This window comes from Saccostrea echinata, unplaced genomic scaffold (genome assembly GCF_033153115.1).
Source record: "Saccostrea echinata isolate AGI-Se365-2 ecotype Australia unplaced genomic scaffold, CSIRO_AGI_Sech_v1 ptg000033l, whole genome shotgun sequence".
NCBI lineage: Eukaryota > Metazoa > Mollusca > Bivalvia > Ostreida > Ostreidae > Saccostrea > Saccostrea echinata.
Genome location: NW_026889782.1, coordinates 21,060,474 through 21,086,302, shown reverse-complemented (window position 1 = coordinate 21,086,302; position 25,829 = coordinate 21,060,474). Strand labels below are relative to the sequence as shown.

General features: G+C 33.3%; 3 protein-coding genes across 3 annotated transcripts; all 3 read left to right on the top strand.

Annotated features, from left to right (window-relative positions):
- Positions 1-406: 406 nt before the first annotated feature.
- On the top strand, positions 407-2,342 carry LOC133198750 (E3 ubiquitin-protein ligase Midline-1-like). The gene has a single exon (XM_061334755.1). The coding sequence runs from the start codon at positions 420-422 to the stop codon at positions 2,301-2,303; it is 1,884 nt and encodes a 627-aa protein (XP_061190739.1). The 5' UTR covers positions 407-419; the 3' UTR covers positions 2,304-2,342.
- Positions 2,343-6,559: 4,217 nt separating this feature from the next.
- On the top strand, positions 6,560-7,756 carry LOC133198257 (uncharacterized). The gene is made up of 2 exons (XM_061334377.1): positions 6,560-6,591; positions 6,685-7,756. Exons 1-2 carry the CDS (start codon positions 6,560-6,562, stop codon positions 7,754-7,756), a joined length of 1,104 nt encoding a protein of 367 aa, XP_061190361.1.
- Positions 7,757-24,281: 16,525 nt separating this feature from the next.
- Positions 24,282-25,829, top strand: LOC133198749 (uncharacterized). The gene has a single exon (XM_061334754.1). It carries the CDS (start codon positions 24,380-24,382, stop codon positions 25,643-25,645), a length of 1,266 nt encoding a protein of 421 aa, XP_061190738.1. The 5' UTR covers positions 24,282-24,379; the 3' UTR covers positions 25,646-25,829.

Genomic DNA, 25,829 nt, shown 5'->3' with positions numbered 1-25,829 from the left:
TTACAATAGTAAAAGTTTTTGTTTGGAAAAAGAAAAGTGGGGGACAGCATTCTTTTTACTTGTATGTTTCAGTCGAAAACCAGCTTATAAAGACAAATTAAAGTACGTGTTATATGTAGTTCAATTAGAAAACAAAATTTGGAAAAGTGTGTGTCGATCCCAGATTAAAAAAAAAATGAAAGGGTGGGCAGCGTGGTGTGTGTGTGTGTGTGTGTGTGGGCGGGGGGGGGGGGGGGGTGAGGGGGAGTTCCATCCCTCAAGTGAGTACCTGTGATACAAGCAGATGGATAATTCCATCGGTATCGAAATACAATATAAATGAAATCGAAAGTAAAAGCTGATCCATTACCGAGAAAAAGACAGTCTCAGGCTTCTGTTCTGAATGAGAAAATATTATCATCTGTAAGGTTGTAAAGAAGATGGCCACCTCTTTGACTGACAGCTCATCATTTGAGGACGTCACTGCATGTTCTATATGCTTTGAGAAATTTAAAACACCTCGATATCTACCATGTTCCCATTCCTTTTGTCATGACTGTTTATCGTCACATATTGTAAGTGTGTGTAAGTCTTCGGAACCACGCTTGGGTTTTAATTGTCCATCATGCCGAGAATACATTCCTGTTGTCGGTCCCTTTGATAAGCCAGAGGAATGGTCTGAAACTTTCCCTGTGAACGAAATACTGGAGAAAATTCTTGGAAGCCCAAACCAAAAACTGTGTGATTCTTGCTTGAGAGATAGCGAGGAGGAAGACGCATCTGACTTCTGTTTATCTTGTATAGAATTCTTATGCAAAGTCTGTTCAAGGTGTCACAAAAAGCATTTGTTGTCAAGAAGCCACAATGTCTGCCCTTTGAATGATATAAAATTGCAACACATACAGTCAGCATTTGGAAAAGAAGACATTTGTAAAAAGCATCCAGACCATAAGCTGAATCTATACTGTTTCAAACATGAACAGCCTTGCTGTATTATCTGTGGTGGTACGGAGCATAGACAATGTGATTCTGTTGAGGCTGTCGAAAAAGCTGAAGAAACCTATAGAGCATGTGGAAAAATTGATAGCATGTTAGAAGATATGAGAAGCCTTAGACAGAAACTGATAAATGCAAAGGTCGAACAAGAAAGAAATATTACAGAACTAGAAGACACCTTAGATAAAGTAACAGAAGAGACTGAAAAAGAATTAAACGACATTATACATCTCATTGAAAGATTAAAAACAGAGCATTTAGATGAGTTTTCTGCTGCTGTCAAGAAAGGCAAAGAAATGCTAACCAGAAATGTGGCCATTTTCAGTGATGGGATCCAGTGTGCTGAGTTTTGTTTTGATATCCTTGAAAAAGCCAAGGAAAAACAAAATGAATCAACCTTAATGATAAAATATTATGCAGCAAAGCAGACTTTTGAGCAGTTGCAAACTGTTAGATTTAGGACAAGAGGAACACAGATAATGGCTAAAAGAGAACCTATTTTAGAAGAAATAGCAAAAATGAAGAGAATAGCAAGTGTTGAGGTCACTGAATTGGTTCTTGATATTCCAAATGTTATCTTTGATGTAAGCAGTGTGCAACTAAATCCAATTATTGAATTTAGTATAGATGGAGGGGATGTAAGAGGTGGGACTTTTCTATCAAACAAAACATTTATATTTTCTGATGTAGGGAAAGGTAGAATTTGCTATGGAGATCTGCACAAAAAGGAATGGAAAATTATTAGAAACACTGAAATATTACATAATCCTCATGACATTTTGCTAAAGGGATATGAAATATTTGTCGCTGACTCAAAATCTATTAATGTGTTTTCTGTATTTGATTACAAAAAACTGAGAACCTTAAACCTTGATTTGAAAACGGTTGGGATATCAAACTGGAAAGACGATTTTTACGTGGCCTGTGGGAACAAGATTGTTAAAATTGATAACACTGGTAACAAAATAAAGGAATTTAACACACCAGGCTCACATACTTTTAATGTTCTTTGTACAAAGTCTGGAAATATTGTGTACTCTGACTGGAAGATTAACAAAGTTAGTGCCATAACTGACCAATGGGAAGCTGTTTGGGATTATTCAAGTCCCAATCTAAAATGTCCATATGGACTGGATAGCGATTCACAAGGAAACATATATGTTTCTGGTTTCCATAGTCATAATATCCATGTGATATCAAATTCTGGTGCACTGATTAGGATTTTTCAAAATCTCAATTGTCCTTTATTTTTGAAAATTGCCAAGGAAAGAAATTTGTGTTGCGTATGTAGCAGTTACAAAACCCTGACTTTTTATGAAATGAAATGACAAGCTTACTTGAGCATGTTGAGATATGGACATGCACCCTTCAGCTATTTTATTAATCAATGCTTTGGGATGTACAACTGACATTATAATGAATCATTTGTACCATGTATTATTATAGTGTTGGTTATATTTTCTGGTTGTGACAAAAAGTTGTAGATAATTTTTTTTTTTTTTGGCTAAATTATGAAATTACGTTTTATAATTTTATTTTGGACTGAGATAAAACAAGCGGAGCATTGCGCTTTATATTTTTCTGTTTGTGATTTCTGGTTTTATTATCATGAAAGAGGAACACAACAGAAAGTATTGTAATGTCAATTTTCTTATGCTTTCTTTACAAGTGAAGGCTTTTTGTACTGAGAAAAAAAAGTTTAAATTATTAATCTTAACTACAGTTGTGGTTGATATCATTACTATATTTTATTTTTTAATGAAAGCTATGAGTATTTTAATAAACAGAATAGTTTAATAGTTTATTTTAAATTCTCTTTATTAAGGACATACGCAACGTAGTTTGAACTTTATTGTCCTTTTCCCTGGAGTTGAAGAGTTCCAATACTTAAAGGAACTGTGTGCTACATTTTAATGTCTATATATGCTGTTGTACACTTCTTCTAAAAGAAGTTTGGATGAACAAAAAATCTAGAATATATGTTTAGTAATTTTTTAATATTTTTCTTTAAATTATACAAAAATTTTCATCAGTTGATATCTTTTCAAAACCCCTGGTAATGTATGCTGATTTTTTGTCTACAAACATCTGATGGCACTATAATCTTAAATCAAGAATATCTTGAAAAATTATCAGTAGGTAAGGTACGTTGCGTATGTCCTTAAATTCAATTTTGTACTCTTTACTTGATAAATGAAAAAAAGTTTCTGATAAATGGGAATTCTTAATTTTAGGAATACATGTATTTAAAAGCCACTATAAAAAAGTTTGTTCATATTCAAAACGTATATGAATATTTTTTTTTACGTTTTTAACATTGAAATAAGTTACTATTTTATTGAAAACAAATGATATTTTGAGACGGTGTGAAAGAATATCATAGTGCTGCAAAATTTTCGATTTTCAGAGTGTTGTAAAGGAAAATATTTCCTGGCTTAATATTAGATAGAAAGAGTATTTAAACCAAAGCCTATGTCATCATGAAAAGTAAAAGGAAAACGAAGGATATGTAAAAGATAAATCAATATTTTGTGGTTGAATATAGTATCTAATTTTTTATCCATGAGGCAGAATTTTTTTTTTTTTTGGATGTATTTACTCGTGCTTTGCACTTTTGAAAACATCAAGAAATTTGTCCTAATCATGAAATGGATTCCACAAATGTTAAATTCGGTAACGAACGAGAATAAGAGGTCGTGCGTTAGAAATTTTGTCTAATGTATCTCATTAATTAGTAATGGAGTCTGAAATGATTTGAAAACTAAGATGATGAAATATCTGTGTCCATTGCATATTTTTTTTTATAAAAGAAACAAAAAGTCCGAATTTGAAAATTTAACCACACCCATTTTTTCCCCCAAAAGTTTGCGCTTAGAGATTAGTTTAGATTAGTTCATACCATTTCAAGGTATGAGAAGATTTTTCCAGTTGGCGGGCAGATTTTTAAAACTGTTTACGGAGATTGAATTAAAATGAGATACCTTGTGTTATAAATAGGCTACGGATTAAAAAAAAATTACAGAAACAAGTACCTGTAGTGTAGTTCGATGTATTAAGTAATCCTAACAACATAACACATTAAAAACAAGCATTCTGAGAGTATTGCATTAGCAATATTAGTTCCCTACCGGCAAGTGTAATCTGGTTCCCGTTAAAAATTAAAAATGCCATAAATCCATCAAAAATCAGTGAAGCGGAACGAAATGCAAATTTGATCTATAACTTATGAAGGTAGTCACATGCCAAAAGTAAGCTCAATATATATCTGCAAGCGTTTAGAAAAAAATTGCAGAAAACCCTGAAAAATTGAAAAGATCGTAATTCCTTCAAAAATCATTGAAGCCGAACGAAATGCAAACTTGATCTGTAACTCATCAAGAAACACTCACATACCAGAAATCAGCTCAATATCTGCACGCGTTTAGAAAAAAAGTGTGGAAAACCAATTGAGACAGACTGACAGACAGACAGAGGGACAGACGGACAGCTAGACAGACAGACGGACGGACAGACTCAGAAGAAACCTATAGTCCCCTCCGGTTTCACCGGAAGGGGACTAAGAAACAAAGCAAAGTAACCCAAATAAATAAATGTAAATGAAATATAAGAAAAATTTGAATAAATACAACAGAACAAAATCACCGATATTTCTTTAACATACGAAAGGGATATTAATTTAATTTTCCTTGTAGTGATCTATTACCAGCTGATTACAGGGATGGTAAATTGGCCAAATCTATTTCAGTATGAATTTGAACAATCATTTCATTCGCACCATGGTTACAATGAATACATCTTTTCAAGTGAAATTTCCCACCGTTGAGTTATTGCGTTGTTCAGTCTGGTTTGGCAATCGATAGTCTGATTTCTGAAAACATTTAAAAAGAAAAAGCAATCCTTAATATATAAATAGCCTTGTCATAATATAACAATCAAATTTGAAAAGACTACAGGAATAAAAACGCCCGCGTTGAATACCAAATTGTGCTTTCTCGGTTTAGGAACTTTCTTTTCTGAAAGTCGACGACGTTGAAAATTAGAGTATTATGACGACAAAGACATTGAAAAAACTTTCGTAAGTAAATTTAACTCTTGCTGGTTCTTTTCTTTGAAAAAACGTAATTTGTAAAATAAGTTAATGATGCTTGAATTCTACATAAAATTTTGCATTCTATGATTAGCTCACCTAAGCTGAAAGCTCAAGTGAGCTTTCCTGATCACCCGTTGTCCTCGTCCGTCCGTCTGTAAACTTTTCACATTTTCAACTTCTCCTCAAGAACCACTGGGCCAATTTTAACCAAACTTGGTACAAAGCATTCTTGGGTGAAGGGGAGTTTAAATTGTTAAAATGAAGGGTCAATCCCCATTCAAGGGGGAGATAATCAAGAAAAGTAAAAAATAGGGTGGGGTCGTTAAAAAAATCTTCTTCTGGGCAAGAAAAGCTGAAACTTATGTGGAAGCATCCTGAGGTAATGTAGATTCTAAATTGTTCAACTCATGACCCCAAGGGGTAGGGCGGGGCCACAATAGGAAATCCAATTTTCACATTGAAATATATAGGAAAAATCTTTAAAAATCTTCTTCTCAAGAACCACTGGGCTAGAAAAGCTGAAACTTATGTGGAAGCATTGTAGGGTAGTCAAATTCTATATTGTACAAATCATGAACCCCGGGGGTAGGGTTGGGCCACAACAGGGAATCTAAGTTTTACATTGAAATATATAGGAAAAAATCTTCTCAAGAACTATTTGGCGAGAAAAGCTGAAACTTATGTGGAAGCATCATGAAGTAGTAGAGATCCTAATTTGTTTAAATCTTGCCGCCTCCCCTGGGGGAGGGTGGAGCCACAATAGGGAATCTAAGTTTTACATTGAAATATTTAGGAAAAATCTTCAAGAACAACTGGGTCAGAAAAGCTGAAACTTATGTGGAAGCATTCTGTGGTAGTGTATAATCTTAATTGTTCGAATCATGACCCCCAAGGGCAGGGCGGGGATACAATAGGGAATCCAATTTTTACATTACAATATATGGGAAAAATCTTCTTCTCAAGAACCACTGGGCCAGAAAAGCTGAAACTTTTGTGGAAGCATCCTGGGGTAGTGTAGATTCTAAATTGTTCAAATTTTGCTCCTGGGGTAGGGTGGGGCCACATTAGGAAATCTAAGTTTTACATTGAAATATGTAGGAAAAATCTTCTCAAGATTTACTGATTGATTGTTTGTTGTTTAACGTCCCTCTCGAGAATTTTTCACTCATATGGAGATGCCATCACTTGCCGGTGGAGGACTACAAATTCTGACCACTCAGGGCCATTGAGCAGTGAGGGATCTTTTTCGTGCCAGCATCTACTGCGACACGGGACGTCGGTTTATAGGGTCTCATCCGAAGGACCGGTCTCCACGTCCCGCATTGGGATTCGAACCCGCGACGTAAGGATTAACTCCATACTCCGCGAGTCTAGAGCAGACGCTTTAACCACTGCGCCACGCGGGCGACTTCTTCTTAAGAACAACTTGGCCAGAAAAGCTGAAACTTTTGTGGAAGCATTCTGAGGTAGTGTAGATTTTTAATTATTCAAATCATGACGCCCGGGGGTAGGGCAGGCCACAATAGGTATCACAAGGTGGGGAAGTCAGGTGAAAAACAGCAGGGCCAAAGTTAATCAGGTGAGCGTTGTGGCCCATGGGTCTCTTGTTTTATAATTAGGCTCGGCAGTAATGGTGAAACTGGAGAAAGAAAGAAATCTGATGACAGAAATTTCCAAGGCCAAGACATCGTGCGCTGTTATAAATGTGACGAAGAGGTGCGTTTCTTATGTATACCTTGCAAAACAAAAGTTTGCAAAGCATGCGTTGGTGATCACTTGGAAACTAAAGGTTCTCCACGATTTCATAACTTTGCTTTTTACGGTGTAGATGATAGAGAAATCTCGTCTCAACCGAACGTTGAGGGAATTGTAGACAATGACGAGAATTTAAAAGATACATGGAGCATTGCTCTACTTCCAGATCTGGCAGAATCCCAGCGAATCATTGTTTGCAATGACCAGTCCATCGTGCTCTATCAAAAGCAGAGAGATGGCGACTGGTCTAATAAGGAGTTAAAGAGAATCAACGGAAATTCTTTTATCAGATGTATTGCTACTTTTAATTCTCGCATTCTTTACTCGGCAACGAATTGCAAAAAAGTATATGAAACAGATGAACAATTTTCAACTGAGGCTATCAGACCATATTTTACATCTGAAGCTGATGGGTGGACTCCTAGAGGTATAGCATTTTCCTTCCTTAATCCAGGCCATGTTTGGATAGGTTTGTATCACGCACAGACGAAAAAAGGGAAGGTTATCAAAGTTCAATCAGAGGGCAAGTTTGTAGGATATCTGGGTGATGAGGGAGACAGAAAGCCATATACAAATCCCCGATTCCTTGCTGAAAACAGAAACGGAGATATCTGCATAGCCGATGGAGTATCAAAGAAAGTATTTGCGTTATCACCAAAAGGAAATGTTTGTTTTTCGTATAAACCTTCCGGAATTATATCTGGATACGGAGCTCGAACTGTTGCAACAGATAAAAAGTGTAACATTCTTGTTGCATATCCCAATGATGGCATACATGTGTTAAATAGCATTGGAAATTGTCTTCTTATTTTGAAAGAGGTGGCATATCCTACAGCTTGTTGTGTCTCTTTGAAAGATTCTCTGTTTGTGTGTTCCAAAGATGGAGACATTAAAGAGATAACATACCTTATGCCACCGTCTCCAACCAACCAGTAACTAGACAACCGACATAATATGTTTTGTCCAAAGATTGACTGACACTTATTCAAGAATGTTAAGATGGATGATGCTATTTATATTAAGATTTCACGTTCTTGTTTAAAAGAAAGATTCCTTATCTGACAGGAATAATTTATCTTAAAAATGTCCGTAGCTGAAGTCAAGCATATTCAGAAACAAAAGGAAGGATGTGTGAATGTTATATACCGGTATATTACAGCAAAATGAAGTGAATTTGATTTCAATGAGGCTACTATCATTAGCAGCAAAAATATGGGAAATATGATTGATTTTCAGCACAAAAAGGATATTATTCAATGTGGCATCAAATGTGAAAATTGATCAAAACTTAAGGAAAAAATGTCCTTTACATTAAAATTGGAACCTATTGGTAACAAGATTTTTAAGGAAACCTTATTTAGACAGATAATAGTAATGAAATAAAGTAATACCTATTTTATATTCAATTGAACTTCTATACATTTATTTCGTGTAGCTTAAATCTTGATTCGATATTTCAACGAAGTAATTTATTTATCATAAGCAGCTCAAGTCACAATTATTCAAGACAAAAAAAAAAAAAAAACAAAAAAAAAAAACAAAAAAAAAAAAAAAACTGTTCTTATGTAATATCTATTTTAGTATCCCTATTGTTAAATGGTTTCCCTTTCACAACTATATTTACCGCAAATAATAAGGGAAAAACCATAATAGACTTTTTTAAATTTAGCACATTTGTAAAATCTCTTTAAATTCATTGTTAGTTATATCTGTGGAACGGTGAAGATTTGCAGTTTGTATTCTGATTACAAATTCAATAAAAGTTGTGATGTCATGCGTGTTTCGCAAGACATTATTAACAGTAAGTGTACTTTGTAAAGACAACCTTATATATTACAGACTAACAGAGACATTAATTATTACTCTCTCTCTCTCTCTCTCTCTCTCTCTCTCTCTCTCTCTCTCTCTCTCTCTCTCTCTCTCTGTGTGTGTGTGTGTGTGTGTCACATAAGTATTTTTTCATCTAAATAAAACTCCCATAAATATGTACTTTAGATTTGTGATAATTTATTTGCACTCCGCATTTTGCATACCGCCTGGTAGCAGGCAAAAATAAGCTTTCGTCTACGATATATTCCCATTACTTCATTTTACAAAATATACTTTTTAGATGTATTCTACTGAGATAAATTATATTGATTTTTGCAGTTTAATTCAATTCGTTATATGATACAAAGTGCGAAAAAGAAAATACAAGTAAATGAAAGAAAAAAAAAACCGTTGACAATATGTAGGGGAAACAGACTTCTTGTAATTTTTTATGGACGTAAGTGAAAAAATCATATCACGAAAAAACTTAGAATAAAAACATTTCTATTGTGAAAGTCTGTATTATCGCTAATAATACACAATTAAGGGTTGTTTGACAGTTCTATGTAACACGGAATAATCATACTGTAAATAATAATAATCATAATCTCCTTAAACCACAAATCAAATAATTCTATGAAGATCCACGTACTAGTCTGCACCAACGTAAGTTAAAACTCATAGTGAAGATTTTGATGACACAAGTTTGACGCTACAAGATGACTAAAATCAATTTGCAAGAATATATTCAAAGTTTTTGGAAAACCATTTACTAGATGGATAGAATAATATAATTGGTAATATAATAGGTAGTGCGATTTTTAAAGATGCATCGGACACAGCCCGATCATAATTAAAAATTATATATTAATTTTCATTTATTTGTAATAACATTTACAGATAATAGTTAAGAAATGATATTAGACATTCCTTCTATAGACAAAACTAGTTTTCTTTTTAACACTCTTAAAATAATGCAATGTATTATTTTTGGACGGGTTTTTTCCGGTTTTGCACAGTTTAATAATTAGTATAGAGAAATAGATGTAAATGTGCTAATTTTAACAGACGAACTATATAATCCTTGATTTAAAAAAAACACACAAACCAAAAACAAAACTCAGGTTATCCTAGTTGTCATTTTTAGTGACTTATACTTTTAACCATTATACACACAAATAATGTAATTCTGTAGAGGTACATATCGACAAAAACAATTTTTAACTGAAAAAAAAAACTATGGTTCGTCCTAGTCTTAAAAAAATGAATAAGAATTCAATTTAAATATTTTTTTATATAAAACAAAACCTTTTAAATTGTGGGGAGAATTCTTTCTACGTGAAGCTAAGTGCCAATTTAATCTTGATATTTTCCTGTATTTTTTAAACGACCCGTTTTGAAATTATAGCGGAAAATCACCAAGCCACCCCTCCCTTTCTTCCTAAGTCACATTTCTCACAGCGTTTTTCAAACTTGGAACGAGGAAACCAATGCTATGACTCTACAAATACACAAAAAAAAATCCAAGCTGGAAAATATATATCTTGCTTTAATTTTATTTTTATTTACATTTTATGACAAACTCAAAACTTTACTGTGCATTTGAATATAGATGTAGATGTAAAAACAACTTCTGAAAACTTTAAAACTTTCCCTTCTTTTCTTCTGTGCAACACAGGTCATTCTAGCTTGATGAAATATCGCTTACACCAGCAGATATATTCAGTCTATTGAATCTCTGAGCTACTCCATGCTATGTTCATATATTCTGGAATAAATATTGACTACTTGTTTGTTTTGTATTCAGTAAAGCTCATTTTCTAAGGAGTTTTATTTTTATTTCCACGTGTTTAGTTTGTTGTCCATGCATTCAGTTTCATACCTGTATATGAATTCGACTTGTTATTATCCATGTACATTTCAAAATAATATGGATAAGAGTATGAATTCATTTAACTTAGATCTACATATTTCATGATCAGCTATTGAATATATACATGTATGTAATTTGAAAGTGTTTGAAGCAAGGGGTCTTAAGTTATTGCCTTTTTCAAATATAGGAAGATTATGAAAAGTAAATGAAAAAGAAATTAAAAAAAACTATTTTCATAAATTTTAGAACTGTAGATAGAATATTCTGCAGTGCAGTGTTATACATTTCGGCACTTCAAGCTGTTCAAGTCTTCAGCAATTATGGCTGATAAAGATAAAATGTGGACAGCGACAACTGCAGCAAGTCAGTATGAAGGCCAGAAGTCAGCACGCATTCACTATTACCAGTAAACTGACAATGCTGCTCTTCTCATTTGAGAGCTTGCTCAATCCAGATGGCAGAAGATTCATGGGAAAAAGGAATGCAATCTAACACCTGTGCTTCATTCAAATAAAGTGGAGGTTATGAGAGGTAAACATACATGAATTTGTATAATTTTATTTTCCTCCATATTTCATGAAGCTTGTAGAAGTCTGAAACAACAGTGCCTATCACAGTGTAACAACAATAGTTGATACACTGTGATAGGCAGATTATATTGTAACCATTGATGCAAAACCCATCTAATCATTAAGGCGGAATACGCCTAGCAAGTAAGGCGGAATACGTCTTGCAAGTAAGGTGAAATACGCCTTGCAAGTAAGGCGGAATACACCTTGCAGGTAAGGCGGAATATTCCTCGCAAGTAATGCGTTTTAGAAAAGGCGGAATCCGTCTTAACTCATTTAAATATTTTGGACCATATTCCGCCCTGATTCCACCCTGACTCCGCCTAACAGTCTGATTAAGTTCTCTATAGATGAAATATGGATTCCGTCTATTGATTTCTTAGGTCAGGGCGTAAATTTTCGTACAGGTGACTACCTACATGTATTTTAATAAATGCAAGTACGTTGTTTTCCTTCCAAATGGATCAATGCCTCATTATAATAAATATGCTAAGTTGGGCCAAAATTGGACCAACATTACATGCCCAACACACATTCGCCATGTTTCATTTCAACATTATTAGGTTGCCCCCATGTTGGGCCAACATTACATCCCAATACACACTGGCTTTGTTTTATGCCCTTATTTAGTCGGTTGGACCTACATTGGGCCAGCATCAGATGCCCAACATAAAGTGGTCATGTTTCATGCCAACATATACTACATTGGAGTAACGTTTGCCCAACATCGCATACCCAACAACGATGGACCAGCCAACATATCATCAGTTGGTCCAATGTTGGGCCAACATTTACTGCCCAACGCCAACACTATACCAATTTACCAACCAACAACCAACGTTGGGCCAATGTAGTCTTGCTATCTGGGTTTACGTGCAATATATTTTATGCGCGTTTATTTGTATGTTTTACCGTGAAAAATCAGTAGAGGTACATGTATAATATGATCTGAAGCAAGACTAGCAAATGTACTCTGTTATACCCTCATAAATATCTTTCTATATATTTATTACCAATGAAAAGTCCAACAAAGTAAATGTTTTTTGCATCAGTCTAACAACGGTCTGTCAGTCAAACATAAGAATTGTTAGACCGCATCGCCACTGCTTCTTTACAGTAATTAGTCGTCGTTCAATATCGGCGACGCCAAAATAAGTTTAGAGCTGCAAGACTTATCGTATTCTAATTGAATGATGACACCACGGGAAAACTGTGGTTTTTTAAAAAGCCAATTACTTAGAAAGTAATTGTTACATATTGATGAAATCTGTTAATAGGTTTTCAATTTGTGTTTTATCTTAAGTGAAGGGTATAACAAAACAGTTATAGACTGGGATTCGGGTAAAATTTGATTTCTTGGACCTTGGGACCTCGGGCAGTATTTTCACCTTCAGGTCAACCAAGACTCTAAATTGCCCCCATACCCAGTTAATAACTCAGAAATATTTGAGATTTAAAAAGAATGAAATCATGACGAACACAAGCTTCCATACACCTTGTCCTTGCAGCGCCCTCTGTTTCAAGTTAGTTAATACTAACAGTTCTAGAGATAAAGAGGATGGCCACTGCTTTCATCGACAGCTCGTCATTTGAGGACATCACAATGTGCTCGATTTGCTTTGAGAAATTTAAAACACCCTGATATCTACCCTGTTCTCATTCTTTTTGTCACGACTGTTTATCGTCTCATATTGTTAGTTTGTGCAAAGCTACGGAACCACGCCTGGGATTTGACTGTCCATTGTGTCGAGAACACATTCCATTTGTCAGTTCCTTTGACAAGCCAGAAAAATGGGCAGAAATTTTTCCTGTAAATGAAATACTGGAGAAAATTCTTAAAAGCCCTGACCAAAAAAACATGTGATTCTTGTTTGAGAGAAAATGAAAAAAGAAGATGCATCGGACTTTTGCTTAACCTGTTCGGAGTTTTTGTGCAAAATCTGTACGAGATATCACAGAAAACATTTGTTATCAAAAGAACACAACATTTGCACTTTGAACGAGATCAAACCGCACCACATACAGTCAGCCCTTAGAAAAGACAATACATGTAATGAGCACCAAGACCAAAAGTTGAAACTCTATTGTTACGAACATGAGCAACCATGTTGCATAATCTGTCGTGGAACAAAGCATAGACAATGTGATTCTGTTGAAGCTGTCGAAAAAGCTGCACAATCCTACAAAGCAAGTGGCAAAATTGATAGCATGTTAAAAGATATGAGACATTTTAGACAGAAACTGATAGATGCAAAAGTCGCACAAGAGTTGAATATTACAGAACTAGAAGACACTTTAGACAACGTTACGCGGGAGACTGAAAAAGAATTACAGGAAATTGTTATGCACATAGAAAGATTAAAAACAGAACATTTGGATGAGTTTTCTGCTGCTGTTAAAAAAGGTAAAGAAATGCTTAATACAACTGCGATCACTATTAGTGATGGAATCAAGTGTACTGAATTTTGTTCCGAAATGCTTGAAAAAGCCAAAGAAAATCAAAATGAGTCAAATATGATGATAAGTTATCATGCTGCAAAAAAGACATATCAGCAATTGAAAAGAGTAGGATTTGGCACAAGAGAAGTACGGATTCATGCTAGAAAGGAATCCTTAGTGGAAGAAATAATAAAAATGAAAAAAAATTGCATGTGTGGAGGTCACTGAATTGATTCAAAATATTCCAAATATTATATTTGATGTGAGCAATGTGCAGCTGCATTTAATTACTGAATTTAGTACCACTAAAGGAAAAGTACGCAGTGGAACATGGCTATCAAACAAAACATTTATATTTTCTGATGGAAAGAAAGGAAGAGTTTGTTATTGGGAGCAGTCAAAGAAGGATTGGGGATTGATTGAATCATTACATGATCCTTTTGACATATTGGAAAAAGGAGACGAATTGCTTATAACATGCGTTGGTTCAAAATCTATTGAAGTGTTCTCTATGTCTGACTTTAAGAAACTGAGAAGTATAAACCTTGATTTTGAATTTTATGGGATTTCAAGCTGGAAGGAAGATTTTTACCTGGCTTGTGGCAGCCAGATTGTCAAAATTGATAATGTAGGTAATAAAATAAAGGTATTTGATAGGCCAGGCTCTACTGCATTTAATATTCTTATCACAAAATCTGGAACTATTGTTTACACGGATTGGAAGATTCACAAAGTAAGTGCAATAACGGAACAAAGGGACACTGTCTGGAATTATACAAGTCCCGAATTAAAATGTCCTTACGGACTTGATAATGATTCTTCTGGTAATATATATGTTGCCGGTATGCAAAGTCATAATATTCATGTGATATCAAATTCAGGTGAGCTGATAAGGATGTTTTCAAACATGAAAACTCCAGTATTTATGAAAATTGATAAAGAAAGAAATGTATGTTGTGTATGTAGCAATTATAAAACAATTTCTTTTTACGAAATGATCTGACAATTATGTACCAGGTGTAACATAAAATGATGACATGCACGATTTGCATAAGCTTTTTTTGATATTTAGAGTTTGAATGACATTTTATTGAACTTTTTGCACGTTATAGATTTTATGTTTTCCAGTCTGGTAATGTATCATATCCTTGGGTTACAACTGTCCCCTCAAAAGTAATAGATCTTATGTAAGTAAAGTCTCAGTTTTTTAGTGTAATATCCTATAATGTACCAAACGTATTGTCTTAGTTATACCCTCTATTTGTATTTCTTTAAGTTAAAAAATAATGCCGTTATATATGGAGAACTTGAATGTCAATGATTCGTTTTATGTCTTATGCAGAAAGATAAATAAATTGCTATACTCTATCACCCTTTGTAACCTCAACAAGATTTAACGACTTATCTTATTTATCTATAATATTGATAACTGTATCTTATCAAGACTCTTTCAAGGACACAAAATATAATGTAACTACATGTTTTATGAAATTTCATTTATTATTGTAAACATAAAACAGTCCAGGGTTGCGGAAAAAAACACTCCAACTCACTGTGATTTTAAATATAGCAAGGACCAAAGTCATTAGTAAACCTGCTAACATGGTTAAATTACATCGATTCATGTAAATTTTATACGGTACCTATTTTGTTGCACCAAATGCGCATTTCAACAAATTATTCAGTGACGCTCATGCCGAAACGTTGGAAATGCGAAATATTCAAATTAAAAAAAAAAAAAAACTTTGAAGAACTGAAAAGGGCGATGCAAAAGACTGGAGCCAAATACCTTGAAGGATCAGAGCTATGCATGAGGGAGATAATCCTTAATTTTGAAACGAATTTCTAAATTTTTACCACAGTCATTAAATATATCTCCGAATTTTCAAGCTAGTGTAAAAGTACTTAGCTACTGGGCTGTAGAGATCCTCGAGGAAAATAGTGCACCAGCACAGGCCTCGACACAGGGGTCATCAAGTAAATCATATACGGTACCAATTTTGATGCAGCAGGTGCGCATTTCAACAAATTTTGTCTCTATGCATGAAGCACTATTTCATATCTTCATATTTTTCATACATCTCAGTGCTTCAAAATTATTTGTTGACTATATGTTGAATCTATATGCTGTAACAAATATAATTTAGAATTGATTTAAAACAAACAATTCTATATAAAAAAATAGTTAAAATGTGTGAATTAAAATAAGCCAATTGAAGTGAAATAGAATACCGATATGTAGCACAGAAACCATTAATCCAATTATTGGTCACAGCGTTGGTGGATCTACATTTATTTATGGTTGTGTTAGAAATCGTACACGGGAATATGAAATGTTATCTTTTATTGTTTCGATGGAACAATTCCTTATTGATAGCATGCATAAAAGTCATATTTTTTTCCCTCACACTTTACATTTATTTGGTGTCCATGATCTCACCGTGCTGCTGCATCTGCAGTAATTATCGGTATTTGTATAGCCGCGCAGATGAAGATTATCCGACTCTTGATTCATCAGAACTGAAATGCTACGTATATATTTTCAAGATTTAAATCACAGGATATTTGTATAAAAATGTTGAATGTTGAATGGCCCATTTGGCCTGAACACTTAAGAAAGTTAATAATTAATAACAATGTATCTGCACGACCAAATGCAAGAATTGGCAAACCATCAGATTTGTAAGGTTTATTTTTCAAATGTAAAGGGCAAGACAGAACACAAAGTAATGAACTTTACAGGATAGAAAAAATAAATTACAAAAACAAAGACGTCTATAAATATGAACTTTTTGTAGAGTTGAAATAAATATATAGATTTATACTTTCATGTTAAATACTAAAATCTGATTGGTTTATACACATTTAACAGTCCGTAATGTTACCCTCAGCGTTAGCAACACACTTGACAACGGGTAAGAATACGAAAATGTCACATGCGTTCAAATCATGCGCGAACGGTTCACCATAGAATTCTCTTTATTTTTTCTATCCTGTAAAGTTCATTACTTTGTGTTCTGTCTTGCCCTTTACATTTGAAAAATAAACCTTACAAATAAGGTGAATAGTAAACCATGTTAACACCATTCAATCTAGCATTTACTCTTTACCTTTTTCCAGGCAAGTTATAAGTTTACCGTTTTGATAACTTTTTCCAGAAAAGTTATTAAACTAAAATGAAATTTAAGAACTCTGAGTATATTATGCCAGCGTTCCCTCTTTCTTTTTTATATTTTAAAATATATTTTGAAAATGAAAAAAAAGAAATCAGAAGTTTGAGTTTCATTTATTCCTTTATACACAAAACAATATCTTTTGCTTCATGGTGTCCTATTGCAAACGAAGTGAATAAAAAGCACAAAGTTATATCTGAACTTCTGTCATTCACCTTATGATTGACTGATTGATTATTATAGCTTTACGCCGAGTCGGCAATATTTCAGCCATATTTCGGCGGTCATTTACATTATAGTTTCAATGAATACTTCTATCTTAAAAAGATTGTATTGTTGAGTGATTAGACAGATAATTGCTGTCTTTTTTTTTTAAAAAAAAAAAAGGTCGAATCTATACGCCTGTTTTCTGAAAAATAATTAAAATGGGTAAATCTTTAATCTAAAAAAATAACCTCTGTATAATACGCTAAACACAGATTGAAAAATATTACCTTAGTGGAATAGCAGCTTATATTATATTTTATATAAAAGCTTTTTCCTGTTGAGTCTAATTAGCATCTTAGATTGACAACGATGACATTGCAAAAGCTGCGGTATGTATTTTTTGTGCATTTGTTTTAGTGACATAGTGTAATTTAAAAAGTTAATAACGCAGAATTTGCTTAATCATGTGTGTTCTTTTATTTGATTAAAACATATAGTAAAGTTGGTTTATTATATTAATCAATTGATTTCTTCGTCAAAACTAATAAATTATTTATCATATCGCCAGGCTCCGTAATAATGGAGACATTAGTTGAAGAAACCTGATGACAGGTATTTCCAACACCAAGATACCATGCGCTGAGATAAATGAAACAAGAGGTATGTTTTACATGTAAACCTTGTAAATTCTAAATTAGACTTTGTAAAACATCTGAAAGCGAAAGATTATCCGCGATTTCATACCGTTGCTTTTTACGGTGTAGATGACAGAGAGATCTCCTCTTAATCCAACTTAGAGAAAATAGAAGACAATGATTCGAACATCAAATAATGGAGCATTGCATTACTACCAGACTTGACAGAATCACAACAATTTCTTATTTGCAATGACCAATCTGTCGTGTTCTATCAAAAGCACTGAGGTGACTACTTGCCTAAAACAGAGTTAAAAAGAAATAATGTCAATTAATACATTAGTGTGTTAGGTTAAATTTTTTTTATCTTTATCTGCAACAAATTGCAAAGGTGTATACGAAACAGATGATTTTTTTTCTCAATAGAGAGAACTGTACATTCTTCGCCCATGTAACTGATGGATGGACCTCTAGAGGGATTGGATTTTCCCTTTGTACCCATGACCACATTTGATTCTGTCTATATAATACTAAAGTAAAGTAAAGAAAGGAAATGTTATCAAAAGTTCAATCTGATGAAACAGTTGAAGGGCAACGAATCAGATGAAAAGCCGTTTACAACTCCGACGTTTCTTGCTGAAAACAAAAACTGAGATGTCTGTATATCGAATTATATCGAAAAATGTATTTGTGTTAAAAGGAGACGGAACCTTGTCCAAGCAAAAAAAAAAAGAAAAAAAAGGGGGGTTATTAACTTATATATTCTGTTCTAATATTCCTATTGTGATATGACTTTTATGACTATTATTTTTAGCACGAGAAATAAGGCCAGGAAAACCCCAAATATCCATTTATTTTATTTTCAGCCCATTTTAGTACATTCTAAATCCCTTTAAATCTATTGTCATTTACATCTATTGAAACTTTGAACATCTAGTTTGGTTTGCTATTGAGATTTCAATAGAAATGTAGAGGAAAAAACTATTAAAAAAAATATATAATCTCTCGTAGAAAACAAATTATAATTTTAGAGTTTTTTCTTAAATAGATGTGTTAACGTTAAAATTCCTTTTGTATTTAATATAAATCATGAATTCTTAAATTGTTACAACCAAAGAATGAATTTCTGAAAACAAAAACTTTAAAATTGTTTTAAATGTACCAAATGGAGAATTCATGAGATTAAATAGTTCATTTTCACTTCTGTAGGATCATTCTAACAAAAATATGCAGGTGACATAAAGCAGTTATCAAAACATTTTGAATATTAGATGAATATTGTGGTAATACATGTAGCTTTCCTACAGAACTGTACATTTTTCACCTACTTGTCAACACAAATATCCATGATTTGTTAGTCCTTTCTAAATATCAGTGGTCCCAATATCAATATATATGGAAGACATTTCTTTCAGTCTGTGATGATTATTGACATTTTCTTTCAAAACTCTATAGGAAAAACGCACATTATTTATCATTTTTTAACTTCTAAACAGTTTTTGTACACTTGTATTTTCCTATTTGATATTTAAAGGAGAAGGGCATTTCCAGTTATAATTACAAATGTATAATTATTTGATGGAAGGTAGCGAAAAACAAACATACATCCAGGAACTTTAGTATACAATGTAAAAATTATAAATAAATTATAGTTTTTGAAAATTTCGTAACTGAAATATATTAAATTAATTTAAGTGTAGCCTTCGATTCTCTTATTTCCTCTTTTCCCCCTCAATATATGACCAGGATTCGAAATATGTATTCTTTATTCTATAGAAGTGTAGGGTGACACAGAGGCAGCTTTGACAATGTAATTCTATACAAAACAAATATTTATGCTAAGATATTGAAAATTGAAACTCAGCCCTACAGTTTAATTTTCATTTTGAAAGAAATGAATGAAAAGTTTTGAGTTGTTTATTATTGCTTTATTTTTCAAACTTCTTACTGAGTATTTTTTTTCCAAACAAGTATTAAAATACCAAAAAAAATCCTTTTATCATAATTTTGCAAAGTGAATCTAAAAAGTTAAAAATAAACATTGATCGATATCAGAAAGCTACAAATAAATCTGTCACAGGGCCCCGAAATTCAAGAGGTGCCTAGGAGGAGTAGGTATCCCCTGTCGGCCGGTCACAGCCGCAGTGAGCAATGTGTATTAATAACGTAGACGGATAATCCTTAGTAAAATTAAGTATGTGCATGGCCTAACAATTGGTATGAAATACGGCTGTCAAAATACGACGAAATGATAAGTTATATTTGCTAACAAGGATCATAACAAGGTCCTTTCATTAGAAGGGCCATAAGATTTACTTTAAAGAGCTTTTTGAAGCAAGTCTCGGTATATGCCCCATATGACACTTGAACTTGGTTGATGTACATACATTTTGACTAGTTTATCTAGCCATCTGTATGTGTAGCGTATTATCAAACAAGTACTTTAAATCACTGCCATTTTTAATTTTTGTTTGTACAATTCATCATGCAAAGGTTTCAATATCTAATTATAGAGAAGATAAAAATTCTAGAAAATATAACAATACCAGTATCATTGATATTCAAAATACTATATTTTGTCATTCATTTATTAAATAGTAGATAAAATCCCGCACAAGCGTGGGGAATTGAATTTATACCACTACCGACAGATATATATTGTAGTTTCTACCGACAGCCTACAGGCTTATAGCAGGAAGAAATACTTTCAAATTGTTCAAAATCCCACATTTACCTTTGGATCAGAAGTAGATGTACGTCACCATCTCCCTTTTGTAAAAACTTGAAAATAACAATTTCATTCATTGACGTTTATGTGAAGCATGCTAATATACATGTACGATGTTATGGATATTGTACTTCGGGTGCTCTTATTTCATTTCCGTCAAGGAAAAAAAAGCAGCGAATATGCACATTTTAATGATAAATTGATTTTTTGTTGTAAACATTAGCTTTTAACGCCCTATGAATATGCCGAGTATTTGATACAAAAAACTGTAATCGGAAAAAAAACTTGAAATGTATTGATTAAAGCACAAATTTTTAACAGCTTTAATTGTATTTGAACAATACCTTATTCATTAATGTTTTCATTTCATGTAAGCAAATTATTACGAACTACAAATTGTACTTCGTTGTCACTATGCTTTCAGTGAGGAATATATAAATATATATATATATATATATATATATATATATATATATATATATATATATATATATATATATATATATATATATATATATATATATATATATATATATATATATATTCACAACTTATAGTGTTATCAATGATTTACCATTTTTTCGATGACCTTTCACTCAAAAGTTTTTTTTTTCATTCAGTTTTTCTTTTTAACATCGGACTAAATGCTATATGATGTTCTAGAAGTTTCCGTCAATATTAAGATCGGTGAATGTCGGAAATAATTTGCACTTTTCCTTTTTTAATCGGTTATCACAACTTATGTCTTTTATATAATTTTTAAATCAAGTTTTGATTGAATAATTCAGTGATGATGTTTCATGAAATAAATAAACAATTGCTTGTTGTCAGTTTCATTAAAAATTGCCAGTAACTTAGATCCGCCAACCTGAATTGTCAGTTGTCACCATATTCACGTTTTTGCTATTTCATGGCTGTTTATATGAAAGTAGACTTTAAATTTAATGTACGATACTTACTATGCGAGTAAAATCTGAATATAGTTTACGGACAGCATCTTGTTCCAAGTGTATTCATAGAGGAGTTAGTAAGAACTCGCTTGCACCCGTTTCGGAGTTTATTTGCAAATTTTATAAACAAAGATACATAGCGGGTTCCATTAAATGTTCAACGAAGCCTCTTTCTTTACTCCTCACTAAGATATTAACAGTGGTGAAGGAGAAACTTCAAGAGTACTGTGCAACAATATATTCGAGAGGTTGTGTAAATCAGATGTGGATACTTAAAAATTCCAAGGAACTTTTGGAAAATTTGAAATCACAGAATTTTACCAAAATAAACAGCTTAAAAACTTACAACTTTTCAACTTTACACACAACCATTCCCCACGATAAATTAAAGTCCAGGCTTTTTGATATCATTGACAGCTGCTTTTTCAATAAAAATGGAACTCGTAAATATACTTACCTTGTCATTGGTCATTTGCAAAATTATTTTGTTAAAAACATTCTGATTGTACACACAAGTACTCTGAAGTTGACATTAAAAAGATGCTTGAGTTTCTGATTGACAATATCTATGTAGTTTTTGGAGACCAGGTCATCCAACAATCTATTGGAATTCCAATGGGTACCAATTGCGCCCCGTTATTAGCAGACCTTTTTTTGTATTCATATGAAGCAGAATTTGTCCAAAATCTTGTACTTGAAAAGAAGAAAACACTTGCTGTGGCCTTCAACTCGACATTTAGATATATCGACGATGTATTGTCAATTAACAATGGCTATTTCCATTCTTATGTCGATACGATAAATCCTGGTGAGCTTGGGATAAAAGATACCACAGAGTCTGACACATCTATTTCATATTTGGATATTTTACTTGAAAAAGACGTTAATGGTAATCTGAGAACAAAGCTTTATGATAAACGTGATGATTTTAACATTTCAATCGTAAACTTCCCTTACTTATGCAGCAATATACCTTCATCACCTGCATACGGGGTATATATCTCTCAGTTGATTCGATACGCAAGAGCATGCTCTACGTATGTACAATTTCTAAAACGAGGTAAATTATTGACAAACAAGTTGATGAAACAAGAATATCAGCTGTCTCGTTTAAAGTCATCATTTTGTAAGTTCTATGGTCGGTACAATGACCTTGTCAGCAAATACAATTTATCATTGAGTCAAATGCTGATTGACGTTTTTCATACTAATTGTTAGGCCGTTATTTACACACTGAATTGTCGACGGATTTTTCCGTTATTTCCCGATCATGACAAGGTGCACACGGCGGGTGTGACCGGTCGGCAGGGGATGCTCACTCCTCCATGGCATCTGATCCCACCTCTAATGTTTGGAGGTCCGTGTTTGCTCTGCTCCTATTTTGTATTGTTTAATGGACTTTTGAGCTTGAATACTGTTCGTTATCTCCATATATTTCATTAATTCATAATTATAGATTTGAAAAGAATGAAATTATGACTAATACAAGCTTTCGTACATATAGTTCTTGCAGTGTCCTATTTTCTTAGCAGGAAATAAACTCTAACAGGTACTGTGTTAAAGAGAATGGCCACCGCTTTGACTGACAGTTCGTCATTTGAGGATGTAACAGTATGTTCTATTTGCTTTGAGAAATTTAAAACTCCCCGATATCTACCGTGTTCTCATTCCTTTTGTCACGACTGTTTATCGTCACATATTGTTAGTTTGTGTAAATCTACGGACACAAGATTGGGTTTTAATTGTCCATTATGTAGAGAATTCATTGCTGTTGTCGGTCCCTTTGATAAACCAGCGGAATGGGCAGGATGTTTCCCTGTGAATGAAATACTGGAGAAAATTCTTAAAAGTCCAGACCAGAAACTTTGTGATCCTTGTTTGAGAGAAAACGAGGAGGAAGGCGCGTCTGATTTCTGTTTATCTTGTTTGGAGTTTTTGTGCAAGATTTGTACAAAATGCCATAGAAAACTTCTGCTGTCAAGAGGCCACAACGTATACCCCTTGGATCAGATCAAATCGCAACATATACAACGCAGCTAGGTTAAGGACTCCCATATATACGTCAGCCTATGCAGAGGTTCGGTAAAGCTACTATGACGTCACGTTAAAACAATACAAATGAATCTCGATGAATAAATACTATATGTTCTTTTTAAAACACATTAAATACTTTCGTTTATCATAAATATTATAAAGATAAATGGATGTGCAACTTATCTTGCCATAATACCACTTAGCGTATGTAGAATGAAAGCCAGCTTGATCTCGCTGTACTTACTGAGATGACGTCATTTCTTAGTTTGACACGCAGTTTCTCTGTACTTGAGGCGTGGATCAAGCTTTTATCGTAGCTTGTAAAAATAAAAATAAATACGAAACACGCGTAGTCGGACCAAAAGAGAGAAATATTCTGAAATATGTTAATCCACATTTTATTGTCAAACTAAATTGATAATGTGTAGACTTTATATTAGGCCATAGGGAGCACATTTGTACAGTAACATGCTAGAATGACAGGTCCAGCCCCTCGAAAATATCAAAAGTTCAACGATATCCGCTTCACTATAAATTCTGAATTTTTAAACACGTGTAGCTATTATCCCTACTATTCTGAAAAGTGTTGGGAGCTGGTTGTGCATTGTTGATTTATTCCGTAATGTAACATTATTCCAATGCGAATTACATTTTTGACTGGAGTTTTTAGAAAGACGGCTAAATTTTAAAGAATTCCCGAGCATGAGGAAGTTGCTCCCAGCACTTTTCGTGTTAAGGAATTTGTCTCAAGGAAAACAGAATAAATTTTATAGCGGAAAAATGCCCGTATATCGTTGAACTTTTACGATCTTTGTAGTAGTACATATATGTTCTAATTTTAAAACTGTCACGTGACAAACAGCTGATGTAAGCTATGTCGTTTTGTCCGAAGTCAGCAGAGACCCGATATATACAAGTGCAAACACCACATATCACATTTATCAAAACTAATGCTGTTAAAAAAAATATTAAAATTGTATTCATTTTCCCTGAATATATTAAGGCGTATATTTCATGGGCGTCCTTAACCTAGCTGCGAATCAATTTTAGGAAAAGATGACTTTTGCAAAAAGCATCAAGACCATAAGTTGAATCTCTACTGTTATGGACATGAACAGCCATGTTGCATTATCTGTGTTGGAATGGAGCATAGACAATGTGATTCTGTTGAAGCGGTTGAAAAGGCTGTAGAAACGTATAAATCAAGTGGCAAAATTGATAGCATGGTAGAAGATATAAGAAGTTTTAGAAAGAAATTAATAGACGCAAAAGACGGACAAGAGAGGAATATTACGGAACTAGAAGACACCTTAGACAAAATCACAGAAGAAACTGAAAAAGAAATAAACAATGTTATTCGTCTCATTGAAAGATTGAAAAGTGAATATTTGAATGAGTTTTCTGCTGTTGTCAAGAAAGGCAAAGAAATGCTAACCAGAAATGTAGTCACTTTCAATGATGGGATCCAGTTTGCTGACTTTTGTTCTGACATGCTTGAAAAAGCTAAAGAAAAAGATGATTCTACCTTTATGAAAAAATGTTGTGCTGCAAATAAGTCATTTCAGCAATTGAGAAGCACTAGATTTAGAACGAGGGTAGTGCGAATAATGGTTAAAAAAGAACCTATTTTGAAAGAAGTAGAAAAAATTAAAACATTGGCAACCATTGAGGTCAGTGAGATTTTTCACGACATCAAAAGTGACATCTTTGATTTGGAGAATGTGCAGTTACACTTAGTTACTAAATTTAACATCAATGGAGGATGTGTGCGCAATGGAACTTTTCTTTTAAACAAATCATTTATATTTTCTGATGGAAAAAATGGGAAATGTTGTTATGGGGAACTCTCGAAGAAGGAATGGAAATTGATTGGAGACATAGGATCTCTTTATGATCCTTTTGGCATATTGCAAAAAGGAAATGAATTGTTTGTGACATGCAAAATTACAAAATCTATTGAAGTGTTTTCTATATCTGATTTCAAGAGAGTGAGAAGCATCAACCTTGATTTTGAAAGCTTTGGGATATCAGGTTGGAAGGAAGACTTATACTTGGCATGTGGCAGCAAGATTGTTAAAATAGATAAGTTTGGTAACGAAATAAAGAAATTTGATACAGCAGGCTCTTCTGCTTTTCATATTCTTGTTGCAAAATCTGGAATTATTGTGTATACTGACTGGAAGATTAACAAAGTAAGAGCCATAAGTGAACAATGGGATACTGCCTGGGATTATACTAGTCCCGAACTAAAATGTCCTTATGGATTGGAGAGCGATTCACTGGGAAATATATATGTTGCTGGTATGCATAGTAATAATATCCATGTGTTATCAAATTCTGGTAAACTCTTTGATTTTCCAAAATCTCAAAAGTCCAGTATTTTTGAAAATTGCCAAGGAAAGAAATGAATGTTGCATATGTAGCGATTACAAAACCCTAACTTTTTACGAAATAAAATGATAAGCTATTTACTTGAGTTATGCTTTTTAAGTCATGTTGACATGTATTCATCAGCCACTTACTTAATGTTTTGAGTGTAAAGACTGATAAAAAGGGGAATCTTTTGTACCATATAAATCGTTCTGTATTGAT